The following is a 17,169-nucleotide window of genomic DNA, read 5'->3' on the forward strand; positions in this document are numbered from 1 at the left end:
CCGCGGTCCAGCTGATGCTGACCTGCAGCTCCTGAGCGCTTTAAACCGCCCATATAAGGCCGGGTGGGGAGATGTGGGCCTTATCACATCCTGCTTCTCTCAGTCATAATACATGAGGGACTGGAGACGGATCTGTCCCTCGACAAGCAGCCGCAGAATAATGATAACCTCGGCGCTGGAGGACGGCTCCGATATGGAGCGTCTGTAATTTAGAGCCGCTTATAGCTCAATCTAAGCAGCGCGTTTCTAAAAATAACCAGAATAAACAGATGAGCAGACGCACTTTCCTCCGCACTGAGCGGAGACACTCTGAAGCCGCCGTCTTTGTTTAACACGGGGAGGAGGCGACGTGCTCGTAAAACACGGATTTCACACAACTCGTTAAGAAGAGTTGATTTTTAGAGGACGACCGGAATAAAACTTGTTTACAACAATCTGATAATCAATTCTCTGAATGCAGCTTCTCCAAAATGAGACAGTCGCTGCTTTCTGTCGATGTTTTAATTACACTTCATATTGTGTTATTGTTCTCTCGCTGTATTCTCTGTATCTAGTGAGACACACGGCGGCTGGTTTCCTGCAGCTGTGTGAACCCAAAATAAACCTTTTCTTTGGGATTTAATTGCAACAAACGGATGAAAAAAAGATGCTAAAAAAACAAATTCTGAATTCATCTTTTGTTCGTTTTCTCCTCAAGCGGACGAGCAAACCACTTTTAACATGCTCCTTTTCTGAATGGAGTCTGGCTCGAACGATGCTAAGCTAAGCTAACGTTGTAGCAGCTTCATCAACGCTCAAAATAACGTCATCTAGATGTAAATATGGAAGTTATTGTTCGTGCCACGTGTTTAATACACATATATTCATACACATAGTTTCACCATCTGTACTAACATCCGCTATCTTAGAGCTACGACTACAATATTTTGTTCCTCCATTTCTGATTCAACGCCACAGCGTCTTTTAAAACAATGCACTATTGGAGGTTATGTAGTGTTTAATACATCTTTAGGTTTGGGACTGTTGGTTTCTTTGTAAATGTCACTGATGTGTTCTAACATGAGCTCTTCACATGGGACCTGCTGGTGCAGCAGGGGCACGCTGCCCCTCCGCTGCCCAGCGCCCCTCCTCTGCCCCGCGCCCCTCCTCTGCCCAGCGCCCCACCTCTGCCCCGCGTCCCTCCTCTGCCCAGCGCCCCTCCTCTGCCCAGCGCCCCTCCGCTGCCCAGCGCCCCTCCTCTGCGCCGTGCACGCTCCTCTGCCGTGCACGCTCCTCTGCCGTGCACGCTCCTCTGCCGTGCACGCTCCTCTGCCGTGCACGCTCCTGCAGCGCACGGCGCTTCACAATGGCGCCTCTGTAGGACTATGAAGCGCTGCGTCGGATGCCAAGTAGACCAAACATGTCCGCCGCTCCGGTCCAGGAGACCCGGCCGGCCGTCTTTCACCAGACACAAAAAACAAACATTTGTTGTGACATTGAGCCCAAATGTGTGTGTGTGTGTGTGTGTGTGTGACATCAAAATGTCACAGTGCAGACCTGTAAATAGCTGCATGATCAGCTGTCATTATCACATCAAGGACCATTTCTCTCACCATCATCTCACCGGTGAGTCATCTGTAGATGTGAGCGAATCTCTTGTGTGAGAAACAGAAAAACACCACACACACACACACACACACACACACACACACACACACACACACACACACCCCTCACCATCAGGACAATGGATTTGCATTCATTACTGGTGATAATGGCTTTACTTTGCACAATTAGCATAATGGCACATAATGGCTCAATGGACTCTTCGTGCCACCTTCACAAAGGCAGCCTGAGCATGAAGCTCCTCCAGCACAAGGTCCGTCAGAGTCCACCTCTCTGAGAGGGAAAGAGTGGCAGAATGGTTCAGTATTATTGGGCAAGTTTATTTATATAGCACATTTCAACAACAAGGCGATTCAAATTATGATTAAACACGTTGTTGTTTTTCATAATCTGAGCCAGTGGAAGTATGTCGACGTTGAACAGAAGAGGCCCCAGTATTGAGCCTTGGGGAACACCACGTGTCATCACATGACTTTTTTAGTATCTTTTATGCTTCAAGAATCCGCTGTGCAGGAGACACGAGTGTTCACACTGAACGTTCCAGAAGAAGAGTTTCATTGAGTCCAGAGGAAGCTTCACGCTGACATTAACTTCCCAAACACTGGATGTGTAAACAGGAAACCGTATGAGCCGATTCATACGCCAATGCTGTGCAAAAACAATCCATCCAGCTTTCAGCGATCTACTTTCTTGTAACTGCTACTGTTCAAACATAGGATACAGGTGCATGTGGGTCACACACACACACACACACACACACACACACACACACACTATTTACAACTGCACTTTACGACTCCGGCTTGCCATAAACCATCACGGTGTGAACCTCACGCTCCTCTCTGGTCCGGGTGAAGGTGAACTAAGATCCAGTCAGGAAACAGGAAGTAACCGTTTCCCTGGATACCACGCACTGTTGGTTTTACACACGAGACACGTCAGAACGACAGTTTCATTCACGTGTTTAAAGCGGAGATCTGATTCCAGCTCCAGACAGACGAGGAGATGTGGAGTCTGTGATTCATTTATTAATGTCTTTTTTTAAAAAGCATATTCATCATTTCAAACTCAGCATAAATGAACGTCATGAACACATGAATATAACACATTTACATGACTTTTACTAAACTTTTGGGATATTATTTTTTTCAAGGACTTTTCCAGGCCTGGAAATAACCATTTTAAAACTCAATGACCGTAAGAAACCTGCATGCAGACGGCAGAAAGGGGGCCTCACACACACACACACACACACACACACACACACACACACACACACACACACACACACACACACACACACACGGTTACAATAATGAAGCTACAACATTGAAGCTATTTTTAAACCCCGGCTCTTTCTCTCTCGCTGCATGTTGCAGGTCCAGAGCTTCACTCTGGACTGAGGTCTCCGAGGTCACGCCAGGATCAAAATGGCAAAAATATTAATTAAAGGCTCGTTGCTGCCACCATCCACACACAACCACCACACAAGGACTCCTTCTAGGAAAAAGGTAGCATCCTCTAGGAAACAGTCCTTGTGCTGCTCGAGCGGTTCTTAGAAATATTTAGCTGTTTGGTTGCGCAGCAACTAGACGACAACAACAAGCAACAGGACCATAATAAAAGTATCTGGACAATTATGAAAGCAAAACAACATCTGCAGTCACATGATGTTCTCTCTTTACTCACAGAGAGTTAACGGCATAAAGAACTGCGACGCGAGGATGGGAACGCCGTGGTTATCCACGTATATTTAACTACAACAGCAACGACGGGCCGAAGATGATGAAGTGGCCAGAAATAGAATGTGTTCATTCAGAGGAAGGATGAAGATAACAAACATGCATCCTCCTTCAGCACAACTCAGTATTATTCTGGGTCAGAAACGCAGCTTTATGCACTGAAAAGAAGAAGAAAAAAAACTGAATTTTCCGTTTTGTGTCCTTGTGACGTTCACTTGAAGGCCTCATCGTGGAGAGGAAGCGATTAGCTTCACGCGGTTCCCTCTTAGAGGACAACGTTCTCATGAACTCCTTCATAGAGGCAACGTCCGCTGATCAAAGATCCGTCAACAGCCGGCAATACAGCAGCTGAAAAAGGGTTTCTGTCGCCATTAGCCAATCAATATTGCGTATGTATTTTAACACCTCAACATAAGCAAGAGGACGAGTGACGGCTTCTGTACAAAGTTGTGTTTGCAGAGCTGTGCAATGCGCTCCAGAGTGATGAAATATGAGTGCAAGAAGTTCTGAACCAACAGCAACATCGTTAATAAATAATATGCAACAGCACATTGTACTTATAACCCAGAAAGCATCAGACACTGTCCGCCTGCTATGTGTTGTGAACCCTGATTTACAGCCGAGACTCCAGTTGTGCTGCAAACATCTACTGGAGACGTGTTTCTGTGGAGTTTCCTTTTGGACCAGCAACTTCTCATCAAACAGCCACGTCTCCTCCAAATGACTTCACACACACACACACAAAAAATGCATTTTTAAATGGTTTTGCATTAACCTACCCAGTTTTTTGCTGCAACTGTAATTCAGCAGTGTAGTGATGATGTAGCAGTGTAGTGATGATGTAGCAGTGTAGTGATGGTGTAGCAGTGTACTGATGTAGCAGTGTACTGATGATGTAGCGGTGTAGTGATGTAGCAGTGTAGTGATGATGTAGCAGTGTAGTGATGATATAGCAGTGCAGTGATGTAGCGATGATATAGCAGTGTAGTGATGATGTAGCAGTGCAGTGATGATGTAGCAGTGCAGTGATGTAGCGATGATGTAGCAGTGTAGTGATGATGTAGCAGTGTAGTGATGTAGCAGTGTAGTGATGTAGCAGTGTAGTGATGATGTAGCAGTGTAGTGATGATGTAGCAGTGTAGTGATGATGTAGCAGTGTAGTGATGTAGCAGTGCAGTGATGTAGTAGCAGTGTAGTGATGATGTAGCAGTGTAGTGATGTAGCAGTGTAGTGATGATGTAGCAGTGTAGTGATGATGTAGCAGTGTAGTGATGATGTAGCAGTGTAGTGATGTAGCAGTGCAGTGATGTAGTAGCAGTGTAGTGATGATGTAGCAGTGTAGTGATGTAGCAGTGTAGTGATGATGTAGCAGTGTAGTGATGATGTAGCAGTGTAGTGATGTAGCAGTGCAGTGATGAGGTAGCAATGTAGTCATGTAGCAGTGCAGTGATGTAGCGATGATATAGCAGTGTAGTGATGATGTAGCAGTGTAGTGATGATGTAGCAGTGTAGTGATGATGTAGCAGTGTAGTGATGTAGCAGTGTAGTGATGATGTAGCAGTGTAGTGATGTAGCAGTGTAGTGATGTAGCAGTGTAGTGATGTAGCAGTGTAGTGATGATGTAGCAGTGTAGTGATGTAGCAGTGCAGTGATGATGTAGCAGTGTAGTGATGTAGCAGTGTAGTGATGGTGTAGCAGTGTAGTGATGTAGCAGTGTAGTGATGGTGTAGCAGTGCAGTGATAGATGGATCTTATGGATAAAAACACATTAGATTTAATGGTGTATAATAATCTGCTTAGAGCTATTGTGGCTGTATATAATTAGATGAAAGACATTAACTGGACATGATTCCTGACATTTACAGTAAAGAGCACAGATGTGTACGACTCCCAGGATGTAGAGAAATGGGGAGATAAACACGGGGAGCTGATTCTATGATACAAAAACTGCATAATTCCCAGTATTATTGGGTGGAAAATATAACGAAAAAGAAGAACAATTAGCTATTAGCATGTTTTAACATTCGGAAAATATAAGTCATCCTCTCTTCTTTCTCTGAACAGAAGCCATGTTGGCGGTGCATGGTCGATGTGGAGCTGATATCTGCAGAAGGGGAAGTGTGAGGAGAGAACAGACGTGTGCATGTCGCCGTATGTTCCATCTTCTTCAGAGACAGAGAAAGCTCTTCTTTGAATGTTTTGTTTCATTAAATGGTTTCTATTAATAACTCCACTGACCGTGTGTGTGGGCGGGAACCGTTTACTTCCTGGGTAAACTATTTATTGCGTAATATTGTTGGTGTAGTCGGTTCTCATACGTCGTCCTGAGAAAACCTTTTTCCTCCCAACAAACCACAGGGTCACGTCAGAACGTTAGTTGAACTCACCTCTCCAGCAAAAGATTTAAAAAGTGACGTTTAAGGACGTAGTGACAGAATGTGTTCAGAACTCACTCGTACCACTAAAAGGTGAATAACTGTTGCAACCTGCAAACGCAGCGAGTAAAACAAGCTGCACAGCGTGAGACTCGCATGGCGGCACAGAGGAGACAAAGATGCAACGTGAGGCTACATGTGACGTTAGTGATGTCATACGGACTTTAATCACATGATGAGGGATCAAGGACTTCCAGACGCTTTTCATGGATCTGACCGGCTCTTAGTTTCAAGCCCCAAAAGAGAAGGAAACTTATTATTAGACTGCAGCTGTGAAATCTGGTCAAATGATCTAAATTGGCTCCAGACCTTCATCATCACTTCTCACACGACATCAAGGTTGCCACGATCCTCCTCCTCCTCCTCGTCCTCCTCACGGGACACTCAACCCCGTCTTCATGGAAATAATCTGCAGCAAAGATGTTCTTAACCTCCTGGACACACACACACACACACACACACACACACACACACACACACACACTACACGAAACAAACAGAAAAGCAGCTGACAGGAAGCCGTTATCAGACTAAGTAATTTAAGTGGTAACTCATGCATTTCTGCCAGATAAGATTAATAAGATGATTTCTTAATATAAATCCATAGCAGCCAATAACGTCACACAAACGGGCCGATCAGCAAGAAGCAGAAGCTCTCAGACGCATATTTCCATATTAAAGATGTGTATCCCACATAACTAATCTCAGCTAATGAGTGTCAGACGAGCAGAAAGGTGCTCAGCGGAAACACGGCAACGTGGAAACCATCCGGCAGTATTCAAGTTCACAGTCACAGAATCTGCTCGTGATCACAGCGACAACAAACAGAGTCGTATTCTCTTCGTGATGCACGCAACAACAACTCTGGACGGCAGCCAGTTAAAGGGCCAGCGCTCAGTGACGCGTTGCTCAGTGATCGGGGCTCAACGTTATATTTGTTTGTGCTGATCCGATCTGTGAGTTTTATGAACCGTTACACAACTAGTTTGGTGATAGGTGCCTGACACCCAGGACTGAGTACTCTGTTATCTTAAAAAAAAGTTCCATCTGTTTGCATCTACAAGCAGAGCAAATACTGAAAATAGTTGAAGTGAAAGGTATTCCTGGCCGTATCTTTGTTTTCATGAAACACACATGGCTCACGTGGGAACAGAGAGCATTCAATGGTCCTGCAGGAGAGTCTCAGCACCAACAGGCCGGTGCTGTCTGGAGGTAGAAACACACAGGTGCTCCTGAGATGCGGTTTGTGAAATAAAATCTGTTGCTAAGCTACTGGAGCACTCAGCGGCGTATTTCTGGACTCGCAGGGGAATGCGTCAGCAGCGGTTCTCTGAACGGGAACTCTGCCTCCATGTTTGGTTCAAATATGAACCGTCGCACTCCTCGCATTCCAAAATACCTCAAAACAAAAGCAACTGTGTGTTTTCACACGCTGCCGAAAGGGGATTCTGATCCAGAGGAGGACGTCTAGGTCTTAAGGCTCTAGAGTTCATGTAGACTCTTTTCCAGAGGAGGACGTCTAGGTCTTAAGGCTCTAGAGTTCATGTAGACTCTTTTCCAGAGGAGGACGTCTAGGTCTTAAGGCTCTAGAGTTCATGTAGACTCTTTTTTCAGAGGAGGACGTCTAGGTCTTAAGGCTCTAGAGTTCATGTAGACTCTTTTCCAGAGGAGGACGTCTAGGTCTTAAGGCTCTAGAGTTCATGTAGACTCTTTTTTCAGAGGAGGACGTCTAGGTCTTAAGGCTCTAGAGTTCATATAGACTCTTTTCCAGAGGAGGACGTCTAGGTCTTAAGGCTCTAGAGTTCATGTAGACTCTTTTCCAGAGGAGGACGTCTAGGTCTTAAGGCTCTAGAGTTCATGTAGACTCTTTTCCACAGGAGGACGTCTAGGTCTTAAGGCTCTAGAGTTCATGTAGACTCTTTTTTCAGAGGAGGACGTCTAGGTCTTAAGGCTCTAGAGTTCATGTAGACTCTTTTCCAGAGGAGGACGTCTAGGTCTTAAGGCTCTAGAGTTCATGTAGACTCTTTTTTCAGAGGAGGACGTCTAGGTCTTAAGGCTCTAGAGTTCATATAGACTCTTTTCCAGAGGAGGACGTCTAGGTCTTAAGGCTCTAGAGTTCATGTAGACTCTTTTCCAGAGGAGGACGTCTAGGTCTTAAGGCTCTAGAGTTCATGTAGACTCTTTTCCACAGGAGGACGTCTAGGTCTTAAGGCTCTAGAGTTCATGTAGACTCTTTTTTCAGAGGAGGACGTCTCGGTCTTAAGGCTCTAGAGTTCATGTAGACTCTTTTCCAGAGGAGGACGTCTAGGTCTTAAGGCTCTAGAGTTCATGTAGACTCTTTTCCAGAGGAGGACGTCTACATCTTAAGGCTCTAGAGTTCATGTAGACTCTTTTTTCAGAGGAGGACGTCTAGGTCTTAAGGCTCTAGAGTTCATGTAGACTCTTTTCCAGAGGAGGACGTCTACGTCTTAAGGCTCTAGAGTTCATGTAGACTCTTTTTTCAGAGGAGGACGTCTAGGTCTTAAGGCTCTAGAGTTCATGTAGACTCTTTTCCAGAGGAGGACGTCTAGGTCTTAAGGCTCTAGAGTTCATGTAGACTCTTTTCCACAGGAGGACGTCTAGGTCTTAAGGCTCTAGAGTTCATGTAGACTCTTTTCCACAGGAGGACGTCTAGGTCTTAAGGCTCTAGAGTTCATGTAGACTCTTTTTTCAGAGGAGGACGTCTCGGTCTTAAGGCTCTAGAGTTCATGTAGACTCTTTTCCACAGGAGGACGTCTAGGTCTTAAGGCTCTAGAGTTCATGTAGACTCTTTTCCAGAGGAGGACGTCTCGGTCTTAAGGCTCTAGAGTTCATGTAGACTCTTTTCCAGAGGAGGACGTCTAGGTCTTAAGGCTCTAGAGTTCATGTAGACTCTTTTCCAGAGGAGGACGTCTACATCTTAAGGCTCTAGAGTTCATGTAGACTCTTTTTTCAGAGGAGGACGTCTAGGTCTTAAGGCTCTAGAGTTCATGTAGACTCTTTTTTCAGAGGAGGACGTCTAGGTCTTAAGGCTCTAGAGTTCATGTAGACTCTTTTCCAGAGGAGGACGTCTAGGTCTTAAGGCTCTAGAGTTCATGTAGACTCTTTTTTCAGAGGAGGACGTCTACGTCTTAAGGCTCTAGAGTTCATGTAGACTCTTTTTTCAGAGGAGGACGTCTACGTCTTAAGGCTCTAGAGTTCATGTAGACTCTTTTTTCAGAGGAGGACGTCTACGTCTTAAGGCTCTAGAGCAGGGGTCTCAAACTCGCGGCCCGCGGGCAAATATTTTGTGGCTCCCTACTTGACTTCAAAGTTTAGTGTTAGTGCGGCCCGCACGTTTTTCTGAGGCCCGCCGCGCGGCCCCGTAAGATAACGTTTACTGGACGTTTCTATTAGTATCTCCGTGAAAAAACGGAGTAGAAAAAAGATTCAGATGCTGCTCGATGCGCCAAAGTCTGGAGGTCCCGCCCACTTCTCTGTGTGATCATCCTCTCATCGGAGCTCACAGCCTGCGGCGTCTGTGTCGAGCTCCACCTTTCACCTGATTTGTGAAGTCATTCAGGCTTCCTCTAAGATCGAGAACCATATTTAAAATCCTTCTCCTTACCTACAAAGCCTTAACTGGTGATGCACCATCATATCTTAAAGACCTTATAGTGCCATATTACCCCACGAGAGCATTACGCTCACTGAATGCAGGGTTACTTGTGGTTCCCAGAGTGTTAAAAAGTAGGTTGGGGGCTAGAGCTTTCAGTTATCGGGCTCCTCTTCTTCGGGGGGCAGTTCGGGGGGCAGACAGTCACCTCATTTAAGAGTAGACTTAAGACTTTCCTCTTTGATAGCGCTTATAGGTAGGGCTGTTTCAGGCTTATAGTTAGGGCTGGCTCAGGTTTGCCCCGAGATATGCTGCTATAGGCCTAGACTGCTGGGAGACATCTCCTTTCCTTCTCTTCCTCTTTCGCTCCTTCTCTCCTCCTCTTCTTTCTCTCCTTCTGGATAAATGATTGTCTCTTCAATGCATATTACTAACTCTACTTTCTTTTTCCATGGATTCGTGGCTGCCTGGAACCAGGGGGAGGACCCCGGTCCTCCCCCATGGCCCTGCTGATGCAACCATGGCCCTGCTGATGCAACTGGCCTGGAGCCGGTCCTGCCAGCTGCCATGGTCCTGCTTTCTCCTCCCACTGCCCCTGGGATGCCCCTCCTCTCTACCTCCTTCTGCTTAATGGGTCGTGGCTATCTGGATCATGGACCATGCCTACTACTCATTATATGAATCATTTCTGTCATATTCATTGAATGTGCTGTAACTCCGTTACGTTATTCATTCTGGCCACATGACATCTATTGCTTCTGTCCATCCGGGGAGAGGGATCCTCCTCTGTTGCTCTCCCTCAGGTTTCTTCCCCTTTTTTCCCTGTGAAAGGGTTTCTACTATCTTTATTGGGGGAGTTTTTCCTGATCCGATGTGAGGTCCCGGGACAGGATGTCATGTGTACAGATTGTAAAGCCCTCCGAGGCAAAATTGTATTTGTGATGTTGGGCTATACAAAATAAACTGAATTGAATTGAGTCAGGTGTTTGTCGACATTTTGTGTGAAACTACCCAATGAACACTCAGGAAATCCCTGAGGACCTACCCACCCACATACGCTGCAAAGATACACATACATATAGAGTACACATGTTGTTCTTGTTCTGAAAACTGTTCAAACTGAAACATGCACATTGTGTAAACATTATAAATAGTTTGTTTTTCTATGGAACATATTTTGACTCAAATATATAGTAAATATTTTGCTTGAAAACAAAAACTGTTGTCATATTAATGTTTCATGTGCACACACCCCATGAAGCTTGATCTGTAGTATGAAGTAATTCATCAGTCCCGAGTCTGTTGAAAATGGAACTTATTGACTTGCAACAGAGATCTAAAAGATAAACTCAGAGGCACAAGGAAAACTAGACATGACTGGACCATTTCTGAGAGAATTGCCTCCATCCTTCCCTGAGCTGACAAAAGTGATCAGTCGGGTCATGTACCTTTATGGAAGCACATATCTGTGAGAAACCTTTCTCCACTATGAACTTTAATAAATGCAAGTACAGGTCCAGGCTTAGTGATGCCCATCGTGAAGCTGTACTGAGGGTTTCACTGTGACCTGGATCAGGGTTTCACTGTGACCTAGATCAGGGTCAATGTGACCCGGTTCAGGGTCAATGTGACCTGGATCAGGGTCAATGTGACCTGGATCATGGTTTCTATACTATGACCTGGTTCAGGGTTTCTATACTATGACCTGGTTCAGGGTTTCACTGTGACCTAGATCAGGGTCAATGTGACCCGGTTCAGGGTCAATGTGACCTGGATCAGGGTTTCACTGTGACCTGGATCAGGGTTTCTATACTATGACCTGGATCAGGGTTTCACTGTGACCTGGATCAGGGTTTCCACTGTGACCTGGATCAGGGTTTCACTGTGACCTGGATCAGGGTTTCTATACTATGACCTGGATCAGGGTTTCACTGTGACCTGGATCAGGGTTTCCACTGTGACCTGGATCAGGGTTTCACTGTGACCTGGATCAGGGTTTTCACTGTGACCTGGATCAGGGTCAATGTGACCTGGATCAGGGTTTCGCTGTGACCTGGATCAGGGTTTCTATACTATGACCTGGTTCAGGGTTTCACTGTGACCCGGTTCAGGGTCAATGTGACCTGGATCAGGGTTTCACTGTGACCTGGATCAGGGTTTCACTGTGACCTGGATCAGGGTTTCTATACTATGACCTGGATCAGGGTTTCTATACTATGACCTGGATCAGGGTTTCACTGTGACCTGGATCAGGGTTTCCACTGTGACCTGGATCAGGGTTTCCACTGTGACCTGGATCAGGGTTTCCACTGTGACCTGGATCAGGGTTTCACTGTGACCTGGATCAGGGTCAATGTGACCTGGATCAGGGTTTCTATACTATGACCTGGATCAGGGTTTCCACTGTGACCTGGATCAGGGTTTCACTGTGACCTGGATCAGGGTTTCCACTGTGACCTGGATCAGGGTCAATGTGACCTGGATCAGGGTTTCCACTGTGACCTGGATCAGGGTCAATGTGACCTGGATCAGGGTTTCGCTGTGACCTGGATCAGGGTTTCTATACTATGACCTGGTTCAGGGTTTCACTGTGACCTGGATCAGGGTCAATGTGACCCGGTTCAGGGTCAATGTGACCCGGTTCAGGGTCAATGTGACCTGGATCAGGGTTCCACTGTGACCTGGATCAGGGTCAATGTGGCTCAGCTGTGTGAGCAGAAGCGCTGCCAGGTGTCTGGCAAGAAATAGAATAAAGTACAAATGTATTCAGGTTTTGCATTTGTTGGTTCGGTGCAGTTTCAATAAGTTATTTTAAAAAATAAAATATATTTGCACTGTTAAAAACTATTATAAAAATGTATGGAAACTGCTGGTTGCCTTTTTTATGACGGAAATATGTTATGAATGTAAAAAAAAAAAAAGCGCTTGCTGTGTGGTCCTCCGATGAGATCACAATACCAGCGGTGGACCCAAGCCAAATTGAGTTTGAGACCCCTGCTCTAGAGTTCATTTAGACTCTTTTCCAGAAGAGGTGGTCTACCTCTCAAGGATCTAGAGTTCATGTAAACTCTTTTCCAGAGGGGGTGGTCTACCTCTTAAGGCTCTAGAGTTCATGTAGACTCTTTTCCAGAAGAGGTGGTCTACCTCTCAAGGATCTAGAGTTCATGTAAACTCTTTTCCAGAGGGGGTGGTCTACCTCTTAAGGCTCTAGAGTTCATGTAAACTCTTTTCCAGAGGGGATGGTCTACCTCTTAAGGCTCTAGAGTTCATGTAGACTCTTTTCCAGAAGAGGTGGTCTACCTCTCAAGGATCTAGAGTTCATGTAGACTCTTTTCCAGAGGGGGTGGTCTACCGCTCAAGGCTCTAGAGTTAATGTAGACTCTTTTCCAGAGGGGGTGGTCTACCTCTTAAGGCTCAAGAGTTCATGTAGACTCTTTTCCAGAGGGGATGGTCTACCTCTTAAGGCTCAAGAGTTCATGTAGACTCTTTTCCAGAAGAGGTGGTCTACCTCTTAAGGCTCTAGAGTTCATGTAGACTCTTTTCCAGAAGAGGTGGTCTACCGCTCAAGGCTCGAGAGTTCATGTAGACTCTTTTCCAGAGGGGGTGGTGTACCGCTCAAGGCTCTAGAGTTCATGTTGCTCGTCCTGCAGGGGAGGGAAGGACTTAGAAAGTCTGTTCACTTTTTTTTTAACGGGGGAAATGAAAAGCTGGTCCAGAAGCAGGTCAGGACCAGGAGGGATGGCTTTAAGAAGGCAGATAAAAGGAAGACAGATGACATCTGTTTTGAATTTCAACACATTACGAGCAATTCGATTAGACAGGCAGGAAAGCAAACCATGTTACCACTGGAGTCCTGCCAGCAGACTGGTGCGCTAACATGCCCGTGAATTTAAGGGGGAAAACTGGAAGCAGGAAACAGACTCAGGAAGTTACTCGGGAGTTATACAGTTCTTTTGACACACTCGTGTTATTTCTACCATATTTCAAGAATGGTTACGATGAGGGCCAGTTAAACCAGGACCAGATGAGACTGGTGACCACTTTCGTTGTTCCTCGTTGTGGTTTTCATCTGTTTTACAAGTGATGTTTTTACTCTCATTGGACGTTGGCTACAATAACTGTTGTTTAAAGGGTTACTCCACTGGTTTTACACATCAAAGTCTGCCTACAGGTCTCTGTGAATACTACACATGTAAAAAAAAGTAGTATGACGAAGAGCAGACGCACACTGGAGACCAGAGAGGAGGGAGCTTCCCAGACCAGATCTTTCTTTTAGTCCTGTCCATCGGGAGTCTGACTGTCTTAGGAGAGTTTAATGCTAAATAGAGTCCTAATGCTGGCCCCCACCCAAGCTGGACCAGTTCCTGGACCATGTCTGAGGGGACGGCAAACTAAACTGGAAGGAGAAACTTGGCGTTGAAATGCAGGCTGAGTTCTCTAGATTTAAAGTGGGCTACATGTTTAAAGAAAAGATCAAATATTTGTATTTGTCTGTTTTATTGTATTTGCTATTTTCCCCACTTTTAAGACCTAATGGTCACGGGGTCGAGTGCATTTCGATGAAAACCTTCATTATCTCGTGATATCACGTAAACAGCAGCGGTTCTCTGCAAACAGCAGAAGAAGAGATACGCTCAAAAGCAACAGGAAAGAGCAACAAACAGCGGCCGGTTCCCACAACACTCGCATCAGCACATCCAGCGGCAGCGTAGGAAACACAAACAGATGCCGGGTCACATGCCAGTCACACAGACACCAACTGCCGCTTTGCAGCGTATGAAACCAAACACTACATTACAGAAGGAATCATTCTTAATAAAAGGACCAGAATTCCTCTATGCACGCCGATGACGACTAAATGTTCTCGTTCTAAAAGGTGGACCGGCCCAGATGCATTGTGGGACGTTCCTCTTTTTCTCTTTTCTGGAGCACTTTTAGAAATAGCTGGTTCACGAGTCTCTTTGAAAAAGGCTTCAGGAAGTAGACTCACAATGTGTTGTGGCGTAAATGAGACCTGGAACGTCACGCCGTCATTAAGACTCGTTCCAAAATCATAATTCAGCTTTCACAGCCTCCTGCTCTTCTGGGGAAAGCTTTGCCCCCGTTAAGCGTGGAGCATTCCACCAGAACTACAACTCCCAACACAAATGCATTCCACCAGAACTACAACTCCCAACACAAACGCATTCCACCAGAACTACAACTCCCAACACAAACGCATTCCACCAGAACTACAACTCCCAACACAAATGCATTCCACCAGAACTACAACTCCCAACACAAATGCATTCCACCAGAACTACAACTCCCAACACAAACGGCTGAGGGACTCAGGTATTTCACCAGCCGGCCCTTTACTTAATCATAACACAATCTGGCCTGAATATGATTCATATGTGGTTTAAAGGAAGTGGTTTTATGACAACATGAAGACGCCGGGATCGGGCAGCATTACTAAGCTGTTTCCTGAAGACAAAAATAAAACCCCAGATGTCATATTTGGGGTTTTATGCAGAATCCTCTTCATCCTACTGCAGAGCTGAGGACCGGACGCCGGTGATGACCCAGCAGTGACACCAGCTGGCGGGACAGGGGCGCTCTCTGCAGGCGGAACGGCATGAACGTGTTGGTGCTGAGCAGAGAACCAATAGAAGAAGTTTGTGGACTACAGTGTTGCAGCTTTTTTTTAGGTCGTGGCCATCTTGTTTAATTTGCAACCAGAAGTGACAGCTGAACGCTGAAGAACAAAATGTTACAATTAGCTTCTAAAAAGTAAAACCCGCCCCTAAAGCGTCCCCTACATTATGGTCTGTTTGACTCTACATGACCACATTGTACTAAATGAACATCATGCTGTATTTTAGGAGACTAGAGATTGAGACATAAACTCATGTTTACAATGTTTACTGAGGGAATACATCAAGAGAAGTAGAGTCATTTATATAGACTTCTATACAACCAGAGGAGTCGCCCCCTGGTGGTCAGGAGAGAGAATGCAGCTTTAACACGTGAAGCATCACTTTTCAGACCATGGGATGAACACCAGACCATTTGTTTTTTTTCTTCCAAATTCAAAGTTACAGTCTAATAAAAGAAAGTCACAGCCTCGGTGATGATCTCATGCAGAAGTTGTCTGCAGGCGGAGCAGCAAACTAACCAGCTGATAAAGTTTTCACTGCAACCAGCAGCTCCATCCCGAAGCAAAGTCTTTGTCCTGACCGACCAACAGCACCATGTGTCATTGAAGTTAATTAAGTTCATCTTTGTTAAATAGAACAGATATTAGTTTTTTCCACTCAAGCCCTCAAATCCCCCAAATCCTCTGGACCCATAACCTCTCATGTGTTAGCACAACAACGCAAGGCTCCAGTGTGGATCACAAGGGTTTCTACTTGTTCTGAACACAGAGGTCACTGACACTTTGGTACTTTTGTTCGGCGGTGCTATGAGGTGTCGTTCGTGCCCTTCTCGCTGCCCAGTGGAACACGCACACAGGTCACTGCCTCTCCTGCGCGTCATTGCGCACGCAGCGGGGGCGCGCGGACCAAGACACAACGTTAGAAGATTCCTGCACATACCTGTTTCCACAGAAAGCTGTCCGCGTCGTTCATCACCCAGGAGACGGCCACGTGGATCCCGGACAGGATAAGTCCAGTGACGACGGCGGCGCGCATCCGGACGGGCAGCAGCGTGTACACGACGTGGATGAAGAACACGGTCCACCAGATGCCCTCCGAGGCGCTGCGGGGCTGCACGAGCAGCACCCCGATCACCTGCACCACCAGCACCAGCAGGATGACCACGTAGCACACGATCCACATGTGGTCCTGGTGGAACCCGTTCCGGTTGCACAGCAGCATGAGCACCAGCGTGAGGAAGATGGCCACGGAGAACACCACCACGTACGTGACGCCCGGCGCCGCCGGCCCGCCGCCGGAGCAGTGCAGGCTCAGCATGACCGTGAAGACCAGCACCAGCACCGCCATGAGCATGGTCAGGCTGCTCTGGTTCAGCCGGAAGAAGTAGCGCTGGTAGAGCCGCTCCAGCTTCTCCGACTGGAACTTCTTGGATTTGAAAATGTGCATGACGCTGGAGCAGCACGCCGCCAGAGAGACGCTCCCCTCGGGCATGGCGTCCCGCTCGGCCCCGCCGGGCTTGGCCCTGCGCTCCTCCAGACCTAGCTCCACGGACTTGGGTCTCACCTCGCCGTCAGGACGTTTCGGGGACGCGCCATGGTCCTGCCAAGCCGACCGGGACCTGAAGCTCACCCTGCTGACGGTGGTGGTGGTGGTGGCTCTCCCGGGCTGCCGGTGCTCCGGATCCTCATCGTCCTCCCTCCAGCGGCTGTTGGTCCGGGTGAGCTGCCTGCGCGGGGTCCTGGCCGAGTATGGGCACCCGTTGGCCACGGACTCAGACTCTCCCCACGCGGATCTGTGCTCGGTCCCTCCCCTCGGCCCGGGCGCAGCGACTCCGGGTGGGCTGACACTGTTGGGTCTGGACATGGTGGAGACCGGCCGGAAGCAACGTTCTGTTCCACGGACAACAAACTACTTAGTCCCGAAGAGTCGCTCATGAGTTGTATTTTCCATAATTTGTCACTGTGGAATCAGAACATCAAACATTCATATACACTTTTTAGTTTAGTTTTTAAATATAGATGAGATTATCCAAAGCAATAACCCAGAAGAGGGCGGGTTGAGCTGTGGGAATAAAAGCAGTTGAACATGCGCACAAGTCACCGGGGAGCCCCTCCGGGTGGATCTGGCTACGCATC

General features: G+C 46.8%; 1 protein-coding gene across 1 annotated transcript in view; it reads right to left on the reverse strand.

Moving 5' to 3' along the window:
* The window catches only part of adcy5 (adenylate cyclase 5), a gene marked incomplete at both ends in the record, with an annotated part of 82,918 nt that extends 66,021 nt beyond the window's left edge, over window positions 1–16,897 (reverse strand). Inside the window, one exon of the mRNA XM_079225477.1 lies at window positions 15,974–16,897. Coding sequence (XP_079081603.1) covers window positions 15,974–16,897 — 924 coding nt within the window. The remainder of the gene's footprint in view (window positions 1–15,973) is intronic.
* Window positions 16,898–17,169: the final 272 nt, after the last annotated feature.

This window comes from Taurulus bubalis, assembly GCF_910589615.1.
Source record: "Taurulus bubalis genome assembly, chromosome: 1".
Classification (NCBI taxonomy): Eukaryota; Metazoa; Chordata; class Actinopteri; order Perciformes; family Cottidae; genus Taurulus; species Taurulus bubalis.